We start from the raw sequence: 19,043 nt of genomic DNA, 5'->3' as shown, positions 1-19,043 counted from the left end.
GAGACGTTAAATCTCTACGGCGGTTCCAGATCTGAAGATAGCGGTTTTTCTGAAGATAGCGGTTTCAATCCCACCCAAAGCGTGTCAGAGGTTATTGGTCAAAAACGACAACAACTATTGATGGCAGTGATGGCTGAAAATGCAATTAGAAGATTCGAAGTTCCTATCCGTCGCGGTTACCACCTGACGGAGGGCAGAGGAAGTTGGCCGAAACGTTAGAAACCAATAAAAAGATCCAAAAACAACATCTATGAGACTTATTAGTCCGAAATAAAATAAAAAATTAACATCTAATGCTCATCTCAAAAAATGAATTCCAATTAAGGAAATATATATATATACCAATCGGAACAGACCCGACTATGGAAGATCAGATAATAAATAGACGTGGATTTATAAGATCAAAGAATCCAACTTTGATCGCCCTTCCGGGCCCGTGTGGCGCAGTTGATAGAGACGTTGAATCTCTACGGCGGTTCCAGATCAACATTGTTATAGCGGTTTCAATCCCACCCAAAGGTAATTGGTCCAAAATGTGGTGAGACGACAACAACTACGGATTGGCAGTTATGGCTGAAAATGCAGTTAGGAGATTCGAAGTTCCTATCCGTCGCGGTTACCACCTGACATAGGCCGAAACGTTGTGAACCAATAAAAAGATCCAAAAACAGCTAATAAAGATGAGACTAATAGTCCGAAATAAAAATAAAAATTAACATTTAATGCTCTTCTCAAAAAATGAATTACAATTAAGGAGTAAATATTTATAAGATCAAAGAATCCAACTTTGATCGCCCTTCGAGCCCGTGGCGCAGTTGATAGAGACGTTAAATCTCTACGGCGGTTCCAGATCTGAAGATAGCGGTTTTTCTGAAGATAGCGGTTTCAATCCCACCCAAAGCGTGTCAGAGGTTATTGGTCAAAAACGACAACAACTATTGATGGCAGTGATGGCTGAAAATGCAATTAGAAGATTCGAAGTTCCTATCCGTCGCGGTTACCACCTGACGGAGGGCAGAGGAAGTTGGCCGAAACGTTAGAAACCAATAAAAAGATCCAAAAACAACATCTATGAGACTTATTAGTCCGAAATAAAATAAAAAATTAACATCTAATGCTCATCTCAAAAAATGAATTCCAATTAAGGAAATATATATATATACCAATCGGAACAGACCCGACTATGGAAGATCAGATAATAAATAGACGTGGATTTATAAGATCAAAGAATCCAACTTTGATCGCCCTTCCGGGCCCGTGTGGCGCAGTTGATAGAGACGTTGAATCTCTACGGCGGTTCCAGATCAACATTGTTATAGCGGTTTCAATCCCACCCAAAGGTAATTGGTCCAAAATGTGGTGAGACGACAACAACTACGGATTGGCAGTTATGGCTGAAAATGCAGTTAGGAGATTCGAAGTTCCTATCCGTCGCGGTTACCACCTGACATAGGCCGAAACGTTGTGAACCAATAAAAAGATCCAAAAACAGCTAATAAAGATGAGACTAATAGTCCGAAATAAAAATAAAAATTAACATTTAATGCTCTTCTCAAAAAATGAATTACAATTAAGGAGTAAATATTTATAAGATCAAAGAATCCAACTTTGATCGCCCTTCGAGCCCGTGGCGCAGTTGATAGAGACGTTAAATCTCTACGGCGGTTCCAGATCTGAAGATAGCGGTTTTTCTGAAGATAGCGGTTTCAATCCCACCCAAAGCGTGTCAGAGGTTATTGGTCAAAAACGACAACAACTATTGATGGCAGTGATGGCTGAAAATGCAATTAGAAGATTCGAAGTTCCTATCCGTCGCGGTTACCACCTGACGGAGGGCAGAGGAAGTTGGCCGAAACGTTAGAAACCAATCGGAACAGACCCGACTATGGAAGATCAGATAATAAATAGACGTGGATTTATAAGATCAAAGAATCCAACTTTGATCGCCCTTCCGGGCCCGTGGCGCAGTTGATAGAGACGTTGAATCTCTACGGCGGTTCCAGATCAACATTGTTATAGCGGTTTCAATCCCACCCAAAGGTCCAAAATGTGGTGAGACGACAACAACTACGGATTGGCAGTTATGGCTGAAAATGCAGTTAGGAGATTCGAAGTTCCTATCCGTCGCGGTTACCACCTGACATAGGCCGAAACGTTGTGAACCAATAAAAAGATCCAAAAACAGCTAATAAAGATGAGACTAATAGTCCGAAATAAAAATAAAAATTAACATTTAATGCTCTTCTCAAAAAATGAATTACAATTAAGGAGTAAATATTTATAAGATCAAAGAATCCAACTTTGATCGCCCTTCGAGCCCGTGGCGCAGTTGATAGAGACGTTAAATCTCTACGGCGGTTCCAGATCTGAAGATAGCGGTTTTTCTGAAGATAGCGGTTTCAATCCCACCCAAAGCGTGTCAGAGATATTGGTCAAAAACGACAACAACTATTGATGGCAGTGATGGCTGAAAATGCAATTAGAAGATTCGAAGTTCCTATCCGTCGCGGTTACCACCTGACGGAGGGCAGAGGAAGTTGGCCGAAACGTTAGAAACCAATAAAAAGATTCAAAAACAACATCTATGAGACTTATTAGTCCGAAATAAAATAAAAAATTAACATCTAATGCTCATCTCAAAAAATGAATTCCAATTAAGGAAATATATATATATACCAATCGGAACAGACCCGACTATGGAAGATCAGATAATAAATAGACGTGGATTTATAAGATCAAAGAATCCAACTTTGATCGCCCTTCCGGGCCCGTGGCGCAGTTGATAGAGACGTTGAATCTCTACGGCGGTTCCAGATCAACATTGTTATAGCGGTTTCAATCCCACCCAAAGGTAATTGGTCCAAAATGTGGTGAGACGACAACAACTACGGATTGGCAGTTATGGCTGAAAATGCAGTTAGGAGATTCGAAGTTCCTATCCGTCGCGGTTACCACCTGACATAGGCCGAAACGTTGTGAACCAATAAAAAGATCCAAAAACAGCTAATAAAGATGAGACTAATAGTCCGAAATAAAAATAAAAATTAACATTTAATGCTCTTCTCAAAAAATGAATTACAATTAAGGAGTAAATATTTATAAGATCAAAGAATCCAACTTTGATCGCCCTTCGAGCCCGTGGCGCAGTTGATAGAGACGTTAAATCTCTACGGCGGTTCCAGATCTGAAGATAGCAGTTTTTCTGAAGATAGCGGTTTCAATCCCACCCAAAGCGTGTCAGAGGTTATTGGTCAAAAACGACAACAACTATTGATGGCAGTGATGGCTGAAAATGCAATTATAAGATTCGAAGTTCCTATCCGTCGCGGTTACCACCTGACGGAGGGCAGAGGAAGTTGGCCGAAACGTTAGAAACCAATAAAAAGATCCAAAAACAACATCTATGAGACTTATTAGTCCGAAATAAAATAAAAACTTAACATCTAATGCCCATCTCAAAAAATGAATTCCAATTAAGGAAATATATATATATACCAATCGGAACAGACCCGACTATGGAAGATCAGATAATAAATAGACGTGGATTTATAAGATCAAAGAATCCAACTTTGATCGCCCTTCCGGGCCCGTGGCGCAGTTGATAGAGACGTTGAATCTCTACGGCGGTTCCAGATCAACATTGTTATAGCGGTTTCAATCTGAGACGACAACAACTACGGATTGGCAGTTATGGCTGAAAATGCAGTTAGGAGATTCGAAGTTCTTATCCGTCGCGGTTACCACCTGACATAGGCCGAAACGTTGTGAACCAATAAAAAGATCCAAAAACAGCTAATAAAGATGAGACTAATAGTCCGAAATAAAAATAAAAATTAACATTTAATGCTCTTCTCAAAAAATGAATTACAATTAAGGAGTAAATATTTATAAGATCAAAGAATCCAACTTTGATCGCCCTTCGAGCCCGTGGCGCAGTTGATAGAGACGTTAAATCTCTACGGCGGTTCCAGATCTGAAGATAGCGGTTTTTCTGAAGATAGCGGTTTCAATCCCACCCAAAGCATCAAAAACGACAACAACTATGGATGGCAGTGATGGCTGAAAATGCAATTAGAAGATTCGAAGTTCCTATCCGTCGCGGTTACCACCTGACGGAGGGCAGAGGAAGTTGGCCGAAACGTTAGAAACCAATAAAAAGATCCAAAAACAACATCTATGAGACTTATTAGTCCGAAATAAAATAAAAAATTAACATCTAATGCTCATCTCAAAAAATGAATTCCAATTAAGGAATAATATATACCAGTAGGTACGGACCCGACTTTGGAAGATCCGATAATAAATAAACGTGGATTTATAAGATCAAAGAATCCAACTTTGATCGCCCTTCGAGCCCGTGGCGCAGTTGATAGAGACGTTAAATCTCTACGGCGGTTCCAGATCTGAAGATAGCGGTTTTTCTTAAGATAGCGGTTTCAATCCCACCCAAAGCGTGCCAGAGGTTATTGGTCAAAAACGACAACAACTATTGATGGCAGTTATGGCTGAAAATGCAATTATAAGATTCGAAGTTCCTATCCGTCGCGGTTACCACCTGACGGAGGGCAGAGGAAGTTGGCCGAAAGATCCAAAAACAACATCTATGAGACTTATTAGTCCGAAATAAAATAAAAAATTAACATCTAATGCTCATCTCAAAAAATGAATTCCAATTAAGGAAATATATATATATACCAATCGGAACAGACCCGACTATGGAAGATCAGATAATAAATAGACGTGGATTTATAAGATCAAAGAATCCAACTTTGATCGCCCTTCCGGGCCCGTGGCGCAGTTGATAGAGACGTTGAATCTCTACGGCGGTTCCAGATCAACATTGTTATAGCGGTTTCAATCCCACCCAAAGGTCCAAAATGTGGTGAGACGACAACAACTACGGATTGGCAGTTATGGCTGAAAATGCAGTTAGGAGATTCGAAGTTCCTATCCGTCGCGGTTACCACCTGTCATAGGCCGAAACGTTGTGAACCAATAAAAAGATCCAAAAACAGCTAATAAATAAATAAAAATAAAAATTAACATTTAATGCTTTTCTCAAAAAATGAATTACAATTAAGGAGTAAACATTTATGAGATCAAAGAATCCAACTTTGATCGCCCTTCGAGCCCGTGGCGCAGTTGATAGAGACGTTAAACCTCTACGGCGAAGATAGCGGTTGTTCTGAAGATAGCGGTTTCAATCCCACCCAAAGCGTGTCAGAGGTTATTGGTCAAAAACGACAACAACTATGGATGGCAGTGATGGCTGAAAATGCAATTAGAAGATTCGAAGTTCCTATCCGTGGATTTATAAGATCAAAGAATCCAACTTTGATCGCCCTTCGGGGCCCTTGGCGCAGTTGATAGAGACGTTGAATCTCTACGGCGGTTCCAGATCAACATTGTCTGAAGATAGCGGTTTCAATGCCACCCAAAGCGTGCCAGAGGTTATTGGTCAAAAACGACAATAACTATGGATGGCAATGATGGCTGAAAATGCAATTAGGAGATTCGAAGTTCCTATCCGTCGGGGTTACCACTTGACGGAGGGCAGAGGAAGTTAGAAACCAATAAAAAGATCCAAAAACATCTATGAGTCCGAAATAAAATAAAAAATTAACATCTCAAAAAATGAATTCCAATTAAGGAATAATATATACCAATCGGTACGGACCCGACTTTGGAAGATCAGATAATAAATAAACGTGAAAGACGTTGAATCTCTACGGCGGTTCCAGATCAACATTGTCTGAAGATAGCGGTTTCAATCCCACCAAACCCGTGCCAAAGGTTATTGGTCAAAAATGTGGTGAGACGACAACAACTACGGATTGGCTGAAAATGCAATTAGGAGATTCGAAGTTCCTATCCGTCGCGGTTACCACCTGACGGAGGGCAGAGGAAGTTGGCCGAAACGTTGGAAACCAATAAAAAGATCCAAAAACATCTATGAGACTAATAGTCCGAAATAAAAAAAAAAATTAACATCTAATGCTCATCTCAAAAAATGAATTCCAATTAAGGAAATATATATACCAATCGGTATATATATATCCGACCATGGAAGATCAGATCATAAATAAATGTGGATTTATAAGATCAAAGAATCCAACTTTGATCGTCCTTTAAGGCCCGTGGCGCAGTTGATTTCTCTACGGCGGTTCCAGATCAACATTGTCTGAAGATAGCGGTTTCAATCCCACCCAAAGCGTGCCAGAGGTGAGACGACAACTACGGAAAATGCGAGATTCGGTTCCTATCCGTCGCGGTTACCACCTGACGAAAGCCAGCAGCAAATGTGGCCATCTCACTCACTTTGGTTAGGATTAAGAAAAAAAAAAATCTGCTAAGCATTTTTTCTCATTTGTTTTTTTGTAAATAAGTTTTTTTTGTAAATAAGTTTTTTTTGTAAATAATAATATGTGTATTTTCAGGATGCAGATATTTTGGTGAAAGTTAACATTATCAACATTAACCCCCAGTACAATGCACCATTTCATTACAATAATTAATATTAAAATATAAAAATAAATAATAAACATTAACAACGAGTCAGACCCTTAACTTTTCACAAGTAGTGATATTGTACTTTTAGCAAATTCCTGGATCTAGTGTTATTCCAATCCAAATTTCTGGATCTGGTCTCTGTTGTAAATTTAATTCAAATGCATTGAGTTTACAATGTGCAACGTCAATTTTGACTTTATATACATCCAGTACACTTTAGGCGGTTTAGTCCTCAGCGCAGAAAAGGTGATCAAACCAGTAGTGGCGGGGAAAAGAGAAAATAATAAATTTTACATAAATATCAATAAGGCGCCTTATTGATATGACTTACAGATGGCCCAAAAGAAATCCAATGATAAATAAATCAATAGGATATGCAGAAAAGGCCGATTCTAAAGCACCGGAACAGAAAATTGAACACAGAGACACAATTCCTCATAACGTAAAAAATTAGTGCACGAGTCAAAAGGAATTTCCCCGAATCTCCAATTTATGCACGAGTCAAGAAGAAAAAGATTTCCTTGAATCTCTAACGATCTCGCTAGACGTTATAAAAGTTCTGCGTTTGAGATTCTATGCCATTAATTACTAAAAACACATTCCTGACAGCTTATTTGCTCGAGGACCATTCGACAAAGTTTGAAGTTGAAAAGTTACCGATTGTGGTAACTGCTAAGAAATTGTAATTGAACAAATCGATTCGAAATCTTCTATTGAGGTCTTTTTGGTGGTCCTAAAAGAACTCACCAGTAGATTTCGACAGGTAATTGAACACTGGTTACCTGTAAAAAATCCCTAACCAAGGCCGCCTCTGCAAAAAGCAAAAGCGAAAGCGAAAAAAAAATTCCGTTCGAAAAGTGCTCCCACGAAAACAAGTTTTTTGTAGAGGGACTTTTATGTCTGTTTTCCGTTTGGGAGATGCTAGAAAAAATAAAACCCATCCAACAAACTGTGATGCAAGAAACCTCAAAAAAAAAAATACAAAAAACAGTCATAACAGGTTAACCTTCAGCAGTATTTCCATTTTCATTGAGACAAATTGTGAATTTATGAGGCAATTCTGGTTCTTGATTGAACGTGAATTTATTTGATTCGCCAGTTCTTAGCATCGTTTATAAATAGAATCTTCTGACTGTGTCGGAATTATAATTCCTTTATGATGAGCTTTATGATGAACACTGTTGGGTTGACGAATCCTTGACAATCGGTAACTTTTCAACTTCAACTTCTAAATAATATGAAAAAATTTGCTTCCATGTTCCATATTTGCTACTAACATGTAGCAAATAAGCTGTGTGGTTTTAGTAAATAAGCTGGCATGCAGAACTTCTTCAGCAATTATAATGTCCTTTTTCCTCATAGTTTTACACCGTTCCTTTGCGTTTTGCGCTTACGGTCAAGTAGTTTAATCGTCCTTTCGGGGTTTCGGCGTCAATTTTGACTTTATGATTGATAACAGTAACAATAATCTGGATCTGGTGTAGTGAAATCGTTCTTTGGATCTGTTCCATTCCATTCCATTCCAAATTCCTTGTTCCAATCCAAATTTCTGTTGTTGTTCCTGTTTCTGATTTATTGCTTCGGCAACGTACATTTTGACTTTAGTCCCAATTTAGCACACAAGTACAGCTCCGTAAAGTCAAAATTGACGTCGGCACAGAAAGACTGGATCCAGGAATTTGCCAAAAGCAAAAAGCAATCGAAGGAATTTGCGCTATGCCGTAGCCAAAGCTATATTATTAAATTGCCGAAGACATTCTCTTATGATTTGAGGTTCCGGGCGCAGTCCTCGACTTAGTTACTAAAATTTGGTTACATAATCCATTATTCGACAAAGAATTCGACAAAGAAGTATAATTTTCGAAAAGTGACCAATTGTGGTCGCAGCAAATTCGGCCATCTTACTTCCCCAACAAATTCTCATAACTGAAACCGATTCAAAACTGACAAAATTATTCTAACAAGTATTTTTTTTCTCATTTTTTTGCAACTCTCAATATCTTCTATTGGAAATCTAGTAGAAGAAAACTGGAAATTTATTTAATTACTTTCAAGCCACAATCAAGTATGTTTTTAATATGTGAAAAGACATGATACAAATCTAAATTTGTCCAGCAGAATCGATTTTTATGACATTATCATAAGAAAGACCTTCCATGTCTGTTCGGAACTGAGAAAGTAATTTCAATCTCAAAAAATTTAGTGGGGCATTAGGAATTTGTTTATGTTGGACCCTTTTCCTTGAAAAGAGGCGTGCAATTTTACGAAAGAAGCTTTGTTTATGATGTTTGGGAAAACTGGGAAAATTTTTGACAGTGGCCTACAAAGAAGATACTTGTCAACCGAGAGGTCGTTTATCGCGCAACAGGAACAGAAAAGGGCACAAAGTCAAGTTTTTACATCCAAATCATCGCCAAAATCGTAAAACGCTTTCTAAGGAACAATCTCGAGTCGACCTCAGCATGCTCCTTATAATCATGGATTAAATCTGTTGCTGGGCCGGCCAATCAACAAACTGACAAGGGCAACAAAAACAGCAAAAAGGTAAACGAAAAATTGTATGGTTGCTCGAAAGGTCGCACGTCACCGAGGGCTGAAACAGGTATTGAATTATCGGTTGGACGTCAGGGCGATCCGGAACGGACGGTGGACACTGTTGCAAGCCGGAGAAGCGAGGTGCCAGGCAAGGTTACAAACCGAAAAGCTGCAGGAAGACTGCCGGAAGTGTGATTTGTAATTTTATGAATAAAATTACAAATCACACTTCTTCACATCGTTTTCAAAGGAAATTCATTAGATTTCTTTTATTCAATTTTCAATAATTGTTAACAGCATAAAATTGTTAACTGCTGTTAAAATAGAATTCTTCGTAGATTTTGTAGATTTACAAATCTACAAAATCTACGAAGAATTCTCATTAGTAGAAAAACTTATTAGGGCTGTTTGAACTGCTGGTGAAACCACTGGTGTTGCTGCTGCTTCGGTCGACGTAACTGGTAGTCATCGCTTATTTGAATTCCGACATGCGTAGAAGTTGAAAAACTGAACTAAGAAAGAAAAATGGAGGCGGTGATTTGAAACCGCAACAAAACCTCTTCCTGATCGTTAAAAATTAATAATAGTGTGCATCTGCAGGGTGTGTGGTGTGGTTGAAAGTGCTGTGCACGTGCGTCTGCAGAGTCTAAGTGATGTGACTGAATCGCTGGCAAGTGTATCTGCAGAGTCTAGTCGAAGTCAGTTGCACGAGGGATCGTTCGGGTTGAATTAAATGGTACCCGGAAAACTCGTCCCGGGAAAACTCGTCCCCTTTCGCTAGGTCCCTTATATTCAATAAATATCAATTGAAAACACGTTCTTAAAGGAGATATTGTTTTTTTAAAAATATTTTTACTTGTTTAATGTTTTTTTGTTTTTTTTTTTAAATAAAATCGATTTCCTAAGTGTCCGTTTTCTACCTAAGTGGTTTCACTTCTTTTAAAGCGTTTATTATGTTCCTACAAAGTGGTTTCACTTCTTTTATGTTCCTACAAAGTTAATTACAATTTTTTTGGTACTTATACAGTTTAATGACAACATTAAAAAATGGAAATACTGAAAAAAAATTTTTTTGTACGTACCTGAAGTTCTTCGAAAAAAAATTTCACTTCATTTGATCAAGTAGTTTTTTTTTACAGCGAAAAACAATTATTTATCAACGTGGCCATTTTGGAAATGTTATTGCAGCGCCCAGGAATTCCCTAAGGGCAGGTAATTTTCCCCAAGGGCAGGTAACTGCCCTACGTAGCAGAATACCTCCATTTTAGGCCAATCTAGCCCTTTTTTTTCCCACCAGAATGAGAATTTTTTTTTTTTTTTTTTTTTTTGCGAAGACAGATGCCATTTTTGGAGTGTGTTTTTTTTTTATAAAAAGAATAAAATATTAGAAAAATTAGAAATCTGCAACCGAAATTTTCGAATTTAAAAAAAAAAACTTAGGGTATATATATGGATATGTTTTTAGTGTTTTTATTCAATGTAACATGTTTATTCAGCTCGAAAAGCATACAGTGTTTACCGATGTATTTGAAAATTCAAAATGGCGCCAGAGTCTCTCTTTAACACAGTAACTTCAGGAAAAGACGTTATAAATAATAAACTAGACAAAGTACTGTTAGAAATTCGCTCAATATATATTACCGTGACATAAGTTGACATATATTCGGTGTTTTTTAAATAGTATTTTGCGTAGTTTATTATTTATAACACCTTTTCCCAAACTTACCATGTTAAAGAGAGTGTCGGGCACCATTTTGAATTTTCCAATACATCGGTAAACACTACTGCGCATGTTTCGAAAATAATCGCGTAAAAAAATTTTCAGTTCTTTGCCTTCTTCAATTTCTTGGCATATTCAATAGTATTCTGTATAAAAATAAAAAAAAAACGGAAAAAAAATTGCAGATGTGATGTGCGCACTGCGCATCTCATTCTGGCGAAAAAAAAAGGCTAGATTGCGAAATCTGGCCTAAAATGGAGGTTTCTGCTAGGTACATTTCCAAAATGGGCACGTTGACGTCGTCGTGATAAATACTTGTTTTTCGCTGTAAAAAAAACAAAACTACTTGATCAAATGAAGTGAAATTTTTTTTTTCAGGTACGTACAAAAAATTTTTTTTTCAATATTTCCATTTTTTAATGTAATTTAATTTAATTAAACTGTATAAGTACCATTTTTTTTTTGTTCTTATTTTAACGATGTTTTTGGAGTCATAAAAACAATAATAAAAAACAAAACCAAAAAATTAAAAAACAGGGAGCGATTCGATTTTTCGTTACTTTTTTGTTTAGTTTTTTGTTGTTATGTTTTTGTTTTCTCTCATTTAATTTAAAATTATAATTTTATCAATTATCAACATTTATTGTCGTTCTGTCAAATTTTGCAAAAATTAACTAATAAATTAAAAACGAAATAGTTTTTGGCGCGTTAAAAAAAAATTAAAAATGAGTTACATTTTTAATTTTTTTAAATTTTTACTTCAAAATTCTAAAATTAAGAGAAAAAGTAATCACTAAATAAATTTATTAATTCTATTTTTAATAATTTTATTGAAAACTCCGCTATCGTTTATCTTTTAATTTCATTTTTTGTTGGTTGTTTTTCGGAGGAAGATATAAATTAAAAAATATTAAAATTTATTATTTTCTTTTTAAAACCAAATCTCCCTAAGTAATTTCTTTAATTTTCTATTTTTTTAGTGATTAGATGTGATATACCGGACATTATTTCTCGTTTTCACGTAACACTCGACATGTTTTTTTTTTTTTTTAATTTATTTGGAATCGTTTATTCGGTTTCCAAAATAAATTAAATAAACAACATAGTCGGCGAGGTAGAAAAATCGATGTTTATATAAGTAAATTTTTTTATATTAATTAAATTTTATTATAATTATTAAAAAAAATATGCGGTCTCGTTTAATAAAAAAAAAACATCAAAATAAATATTATGGGGGGGGCTATCCCCCCCCCCATAATATTTATTTTGATGTTTTTTTTTGTTTTGTGGTTTCACTTATTTTAAAGCGAGACCGCATATTTTTTTTAATAATTATAATAAAATCTAAGTCTATTTTAAAAAACAATATCTCTTTCAAGAACGATCATTGAAAACACATTTATGTGTTTTCAATCGATATAATAAGGGACCAGTTTTCCTACCTAGCGAAAGGGGACGAGTTTTCCGGGGTCGAGTTTTCCGGGGACGAGTTTTCCTAAATTCGAATTAAATTTCAATTTTAAAGTCACAATCTCTTGAGTCGACCTTTACTTAGATTAATTCATATGATTAAATTAAATCAAATTAGTGAACAGGTACAAAAGGATAAAATATTTTCTCTAAAATATAATTTATACAAGTTTAATTTTTCTCTAAAATTGAAGTTTAAATATTTAAGAAATTTAAGTTTAAATATGATCCATTTTATTTAAGAAAAAATAAATAAAAGGTAAATGTTAATCATATAAGTTTTTTGTGATTTGTAATTTTATTCATTAGATTATTTGATTTTATTTATTTATTTAGGATTTCAATTATTGTAATTGAAAGTTAAAACACAAAATCTACACAGAAATCTGATCTTGTTTGTTTTAGGATTTAAAAATATCTAAATAATAAATTTATGGAACTTGAAATGAACTGTTATTCCAGAAGTTCCAAGTAGGCATCCTGATACAACTTCATATCATCATCTAGTTTATACAACACCTAGTTTAATCAAATGTAAAAAATATAAAAACAATCAAGTACTAAAATAACAAAACAACAATTTATTCAAGAATTGTACATTGTCGGCTGATTGGTGACAAAATCAGTGTAAAATTTAATACAATATCAAACAAAAAAAAAATATAAAACATGGGGTGGAAGTAAAGCTTATTTAACAGAAATTCAATGGAATATGGATGTCGATTTATTTCTATATGTTTATTATTGGAAAATATGGATTATTTACATGAAATTTAAAAAATATGCATTTTTACAATATGCACTTTTTAAAACAATAAATAACATGTATTATTTACAAATAAATAAAATTGCATGAAAAAAAAATGCATGTTACAATGTTTTCACCTGATAATTTAAAATTAAATTAATTATATTTCTTTTGAAATAAAATTAATTTAGTTTAAAAAAATAATTAGAATAAAATTAATTAATCACAGTTTTGCAAATGTACACATTTTGATATGACGAAAATTTAATTTTAGAGTAAAGCTTTTGTCGGGGTTCAAATTTACTGTGTTTTTAAGATTTATTTTACAAAAAGTAAACCACAGTAAATTTATTTTACAAAAAGTAAACCACAGTAAATTTGAAACCTAACAAAAGTTTTACTCTATATATATACAGTTTACTGTGCAAAATGGAAATTGGGACGCCAAAAAAAAAAAATTATTTTATGCAAAAAGTCGCCAAAGAAATCTTTGGCGACTTTTTGCATAAAATAATTATAAATAAATATAAATTATTATATGCATAAATAAATATAAATTATTATATGCAAAAATAATTATAAATAAATATAAATTATTATATGCAAATAATAAATAATTTTAATGAAATTAATGGAACAATCAAAGAAATTGGATTATATTATAGTTTTAAAATAATTAATCATAAGTATAGACATTATTTTGTCACATCATGGAATCCAAAATGAAAAAGTGTGCATGAATGGAGGGAAGCTTAAAGCAATCGATGGCATACAACAGAACTGCCCAATGTAGACACTTGAGGAAAATTCATAACTACAAATTCAGGCATTAGATGATTAAAAGAGAATACCTGAACAAGAAACTAAATTATATAGTAGAAATAGATTTAACAGTAGCTGATTAAAGCATAGCCTATGATTTAACAGTAGCTGATTTCAAGGTAACAAAACTTCTCGATACACTTTCCCCACATCTGTGTTGTATTTGCATTGGCACTGCACATAATATTAATATGGATACATTGAAACTAAAAACAAAATAAGTAACATGCTATTCAAACTATTGAAATTTTTTTTTAATGGTTATTTTAAAATTGAAATAAAAGGAAAAAAAAAACACTGAAAAAGTACCAAACATTGCTCAGAAGCAACAAAATGTTTTTTTACTCTTGTTTGCTGATTTGGCATTCTGACAAGTCAGAATGCCAAATCAGCAAACAAGAGACAGAGACAGAGCATTGCTGATTATGCGACAAATGTAGGGAGGTTACATCATATAAGCAGCATCATATAATCTTACTGGTTACATCATATAAGCAGCATCATATAATCTTACTGAATACATCATTATAATCTTACTGAATAGGATTTTTTAAAATTCATTTTAATTTATACAATTGCATTTTGGATTTCAATTTTTATTGAATTCAATCTGTGAAGTTTTGACTCATAGATGTAAATAAATATAAATTACAATTTTTTTTTATGCTTTGAAAACAAATTGCTTATTTTTTCAACATTGAAAGTGAAAAAATTTGTGCATATATTATTTTAAATTGCATGTAAATGGAATATGTGTGAATAGTTGCTAAATATTTGCAGTGAAATAAGCTTCAGCAATTAAAACTGTATACAAGAAAATATGGGACAACTGTATACAAGAAATATGGGACACACTCAATCTTTTTTTGGACCCTGTAGCAGATGACAACAACTGGTGTCATGACACTGGTGGTTCCACCTTGACATTGACAATAGCAGTCATTGTCGAATGTTCACGAGCAAGATTAAAAAAATATATATTACAGAACGTTTTAACGGATTTTTGCGAATGTTTTGCAGGTTTTTGTAACCAAGATTTTTTATTTTTGTATTGCTGTGTGTGTTTTTTTTATTTTTGTATTGCTGTGTGTGTTTTTAATATTTTATTTTTATAATTTAAAATATATATATTTTAATATTTAATATTTTGTATTGCTTTTCTTTCTGTGTGTGTTTTTAATATTTTATTTTTATAATTTAAAATATATATATTTTAATATTTAATATTTTGTATTGCTTTTCTTTCTGTGTGTGTTTTTAATATTTTATTTTTATAATTTAAAATATATATATTTTAATATTTAATATTTTGTATTGCTTTTCTTTCTGTGTGTGTTTTTAATATTTTATTTTTATAATTTAAAATATATATATTTTAATATTTAATATTTTGTATTGCTTTTCTTTCTGTGTGTGTTTTTAATATTTTATTTTTATAATTTAAAATATATATATTTTAATATTTAATATTTTGTATTGCTTTTCTTTCTGTGTGTGTTTTTATCACAAACATTGACTATTCGACTATTTGATGACGCCAATGTCAAGGTCAAACCACTGGTGTCACTTGAAATGTTCGCCAGTCGTCGTCTTCTTTACTTGGTCCTTTTTTTTACTTTTATTCATCCCAAACAAGGCATATTGCCACTGAATAATTATAAATCAAGTTGTTTGTTTAAATTACATTTCTTCAGCAAAAAGAAGAAAGGGAATTCCAACAAAAGTCAAGCATAATTTATTTTATGCTTGACTTTTGTTGGAATTCCCTTTCTTCTTTTTGCTGAAGAAATGTAATTTAATAAAGCTCTAATAGAGCTTTTTTTGGTACTTGATATGCAATGTGATGTGACAGGGGCTGGGGTTTCGATGACAGTGTAGAGACTATGATTATAGACTTATGTTTAGAGACTATTTATTTCACTTTTATATTATATTTATATATCTTGAATTTTTTATAAACCATTTATTAAATTAACTAAAGTCGCACGACATGTCAATTACCACAGGAGAGAATGAACATCAACTGAGCATGATGACACCAGGTTCGATAACCATTAAGACATCAGGATCATCGAACTTACTTGGCCTCTTCGATGTCAATACCACTGGTATCATGACTCAATACAGAACTGGAATTCCGTGATGAGCTGTTAACAGCAACACAAATATTGTTCTCAAGAAAAATACTATCTCTACTTATATGCTGTGGACAGTGATGATACTCCTTTTGAATGTTATATACAACATGGTTCTCATCATCATCATCATCATCATTAATAATATTAGTAGTGTTTTGATGACAATTATTGTGATTATTGTTGTTAATCATGGTGCTGTATTCATGGTTAGGTCTGGTATTTGCTGATATATTAATTTGGACTGGGAAGTCAACCTGTGTAAGAATTAAATCATCTGTAATTAACTGTTCTGTTTCCGCCTGTTCAACTATCAAACTATGATTTTCAATATTGTCTGGGTTGAGTCGGTTATTTTGAAGTGTGGACAATGCAGAGTAGGATTCATTTTGCCGATCAGTGTTAAAAACTGGTGATGAGCTTCTATATGAGGGTGGAATTTGAGAAGGTAGTATGCACATCTTTTTCATCTCATCAGCAAAACAGCAAACTAAGAAGAGGAGAATAAAACAAATTCCAAATGGAATGATTAGTATCATACCAACAGATCTTTCCATCATCAGTTGGTTAACAAAATATTGATAACAATGATGCTTGGATCTTAATTCTTTTTGTTTGCCTGTGTGTTTCGTTTCTATGGCGAACGCAATATTATGGTGGCCAGCAGGTGACATGCATCGATTTAGTATTTGTGAAATTTTTATTTTCAGAACAAATAATGGCAACACGCTTGATAAGATAGGAGAGATTCGGTTTTGTTGTAATTATGATGGGTGGATGAAGAAATTGTAAATTGTGACCAGCAGGTGAGGAAACCTTAGGGATAAATGTAAAAGTTATTGAAATATTTACTATTGGGCAAAGATTTTGTAAATTTTCAAAAATGATCTCTGTGTAAAGTTTTGTAAATATTTTTCTTGTTTTTTCCATCTTTTTTACAAACTTTTCATTTGTGTGACTGTTATTGAAAGTAAAAACTTTTCATTTGTGTGACTGTAAAAATTTTCAATATTCAAATACTTGGAATTTGATTATCTTCACTTACTTTTAAACACATTTTTAAACAAATAAAACAAAAATGTAAGAATTGATTGCCATTATTAAAAAATGCTTTCGTAAAAGAAATTTCAAAATTTTATGTAAACATTTTTGTTGTATGAATATCAAATTACATTTGTCAACTGATAAGATTTTCAGAAATTCATTGTTTCCAATTTGTGAAGAATTTTTTCCACTTTTCTCACTAAATTTTCTTTTTGGTAAAATATCACAATAGTTTAAAATCAACTGTAAGATTGATGACTAATATAGAGTTTAATACAATTTAAAAAAATAAAAAATATTCTATTCTCCTTTAGTGATTAGTGAAAAAAAAAAAAAAAAAAAATTAATTTTGAAGTAATTTTTGAAAAAAAAAAAAAATATTGAAGTAACCATTTGATTAGAATTGAATTCTCATAATGCCAAAAGAATGACTGATTTGCATCATTTCTAATAAAAGATGTAAATCATTCAGTTCACATTTCAAATAGTGTTTTCTTACTTCGCATTTAACTGATAAAAAATGAAGCAAATGCAAAATATTGCATTTAAGATACACGTTTTTTGAGATTAAGTTTTTTGAAAAAAAACTTAATTTTACCTGATTTTAAAAATTTCAAAGAATTTAAATATTTTTGTTTTTTGCAAACTTTTAAACTAACAATCATTTATTGAATTTTTGTAAAAAGGTTGAAAAAGTTCTAATTTTACACAAATTTTAATATTTTATTTTTATATTTGGGGACTCCAATTTGATAATATGATTTTAGAAATATTAATTTATTTGATATGCCATTTTATTTCATTATAAATTTCTTTTAATGATTGTTCTTCACAGCCAACTTTCACATTTCTCAACAAATTTATCTGCAGCCAGAAAAAGAGATTTTGAGAGATTTTGCTTTAGAATAATCCACTTTGCATTCCATTCATATTGTCACTCGTTTAGTGACTTGTTTGTTTAGAGTTTCTCACCCAAATATTGCTTTTCGAATGATATCCAATTCTATCAATTCTGCCAACAATTTCCTCCATGTTTCTTTTCTTTGTTCTGGAATAAAAATGAAAATAAATTCAATAAATTGCTTTCGAAAATGATGATTTATGTAGTAAAACACATGCCATTTTTCATTTCTTATCTTTTTTTTCAAAATGTTATGGCTTATACTTTCAGTCACATTTTAAAAGTTCAAAAGAAAAAAAAAAGATAAGAAACTTAGCAGCCCTCCTCACATACATATTCACACATATATAAAATAAAATGTGATAAAATACATCATAAAATAAAATGTCATGGAGACAAAATATATGAAAAGACAAAATAACAACAAACTACAAGTGTGGCACAATCTCCTTTATGAGGGAGCCTTTGAGCGTCTCATATTTGCCAAATTTGCCCATTTCGCAGGGAGGCAAGCACAATCTGCCCGTGCAATTCTAAATGTCAGCATGAGTCAGCATGAATTTGATTGACAAGTGCTTTGTGTGACTAATGACAGTTTACAAAACAAAATAATATTTCATTTTGAGCTTGTGTCAAATTCTATGCATATCTCTTTCACTCGCTTTCAATGAATAAATAGAAATTAATCAAATCGCATTGTAAAACAGATGAATCGAATCACATTAATTTTAATGTACATAAATAAAAAAAATTGCATTATAAAACAAACGAAACATATTTATTTGCTCACAATTGCATTGTAAAACAGATGAATTGATTGATTGCATGAATTTAAATGTGCATAAATAAAAAAATGAATTATAAACAGATGAATTGAATTGCATGAATTTAAATGTGCATAAATAAAAAATTGAATTATAAACAGATGAATTGAATTGCATGAATTTAAATGTGCATGAATTAAAAAAAAATTTGCATTGTAAAACAGATGATTGAATCACATTAATTTAAATGTGCATAAATTAAAAAAAATTGAATTGTAACACAGATGAATTGAATTGCATTAATTTATATGTGCATAAATTAAAAAGAATTGCATTATAAAACAAATGAATTGAATCATATTAATTTAAATGTGCATGAATTAAAAAAAAATTG

At 32.7% G+C, this 19,043-nt stretch overlaps 1 protein-coding gene across 7 annotated transcripts in view; it reads right to left on the bottom strand.

Annotated features, from left to right (window-relative positions):
- Positions 1-12,801: 12,801 nt before the first annotated feature.
- The window catches only part of LOC145254569 (uncharacterized), a 141,863-nt gene continuing 135,621 nt past the window's right edge, over positions 12,802-19,043 (bottom strand). For all 7 annotated transcript variants that reach the window (XM_080113173.1, XM_080113169.1, XM_080113175.1 and 4 more), the window contains one exon: positions 12,802-18,032. In XM_080113173.1, coding sequence (XP_079969299.1) covers positions 15,883-16,614 — 732 coding nt within the window. In that variant the 5' untranslated portion in view covers positions 16,615-18,032 and the 3' untranslated portion in view covers positions 12,802-15,882. The remainder of the gene's footprint in view (positions 18,033-19,043) is intronic.

This window comes from Euprymna scolopes, chromosome 30, assembly GCF_053919585.1.
Source record: "Euprymna scolopes isolate OS-2025 chromosome 30, ASM5391958v1, whole genome shotgun sequence".
NCBI lineage: Eukaryota > Metazoa > Mollusca > Cephalopoda > Sepiida > Sepiolidae > Euprymna > Euprymna scolopes.
Note: the sequence above shows the minus strand (reverse complement) of the source record. Positions and strands in the feature narration are given on the sequence as shown.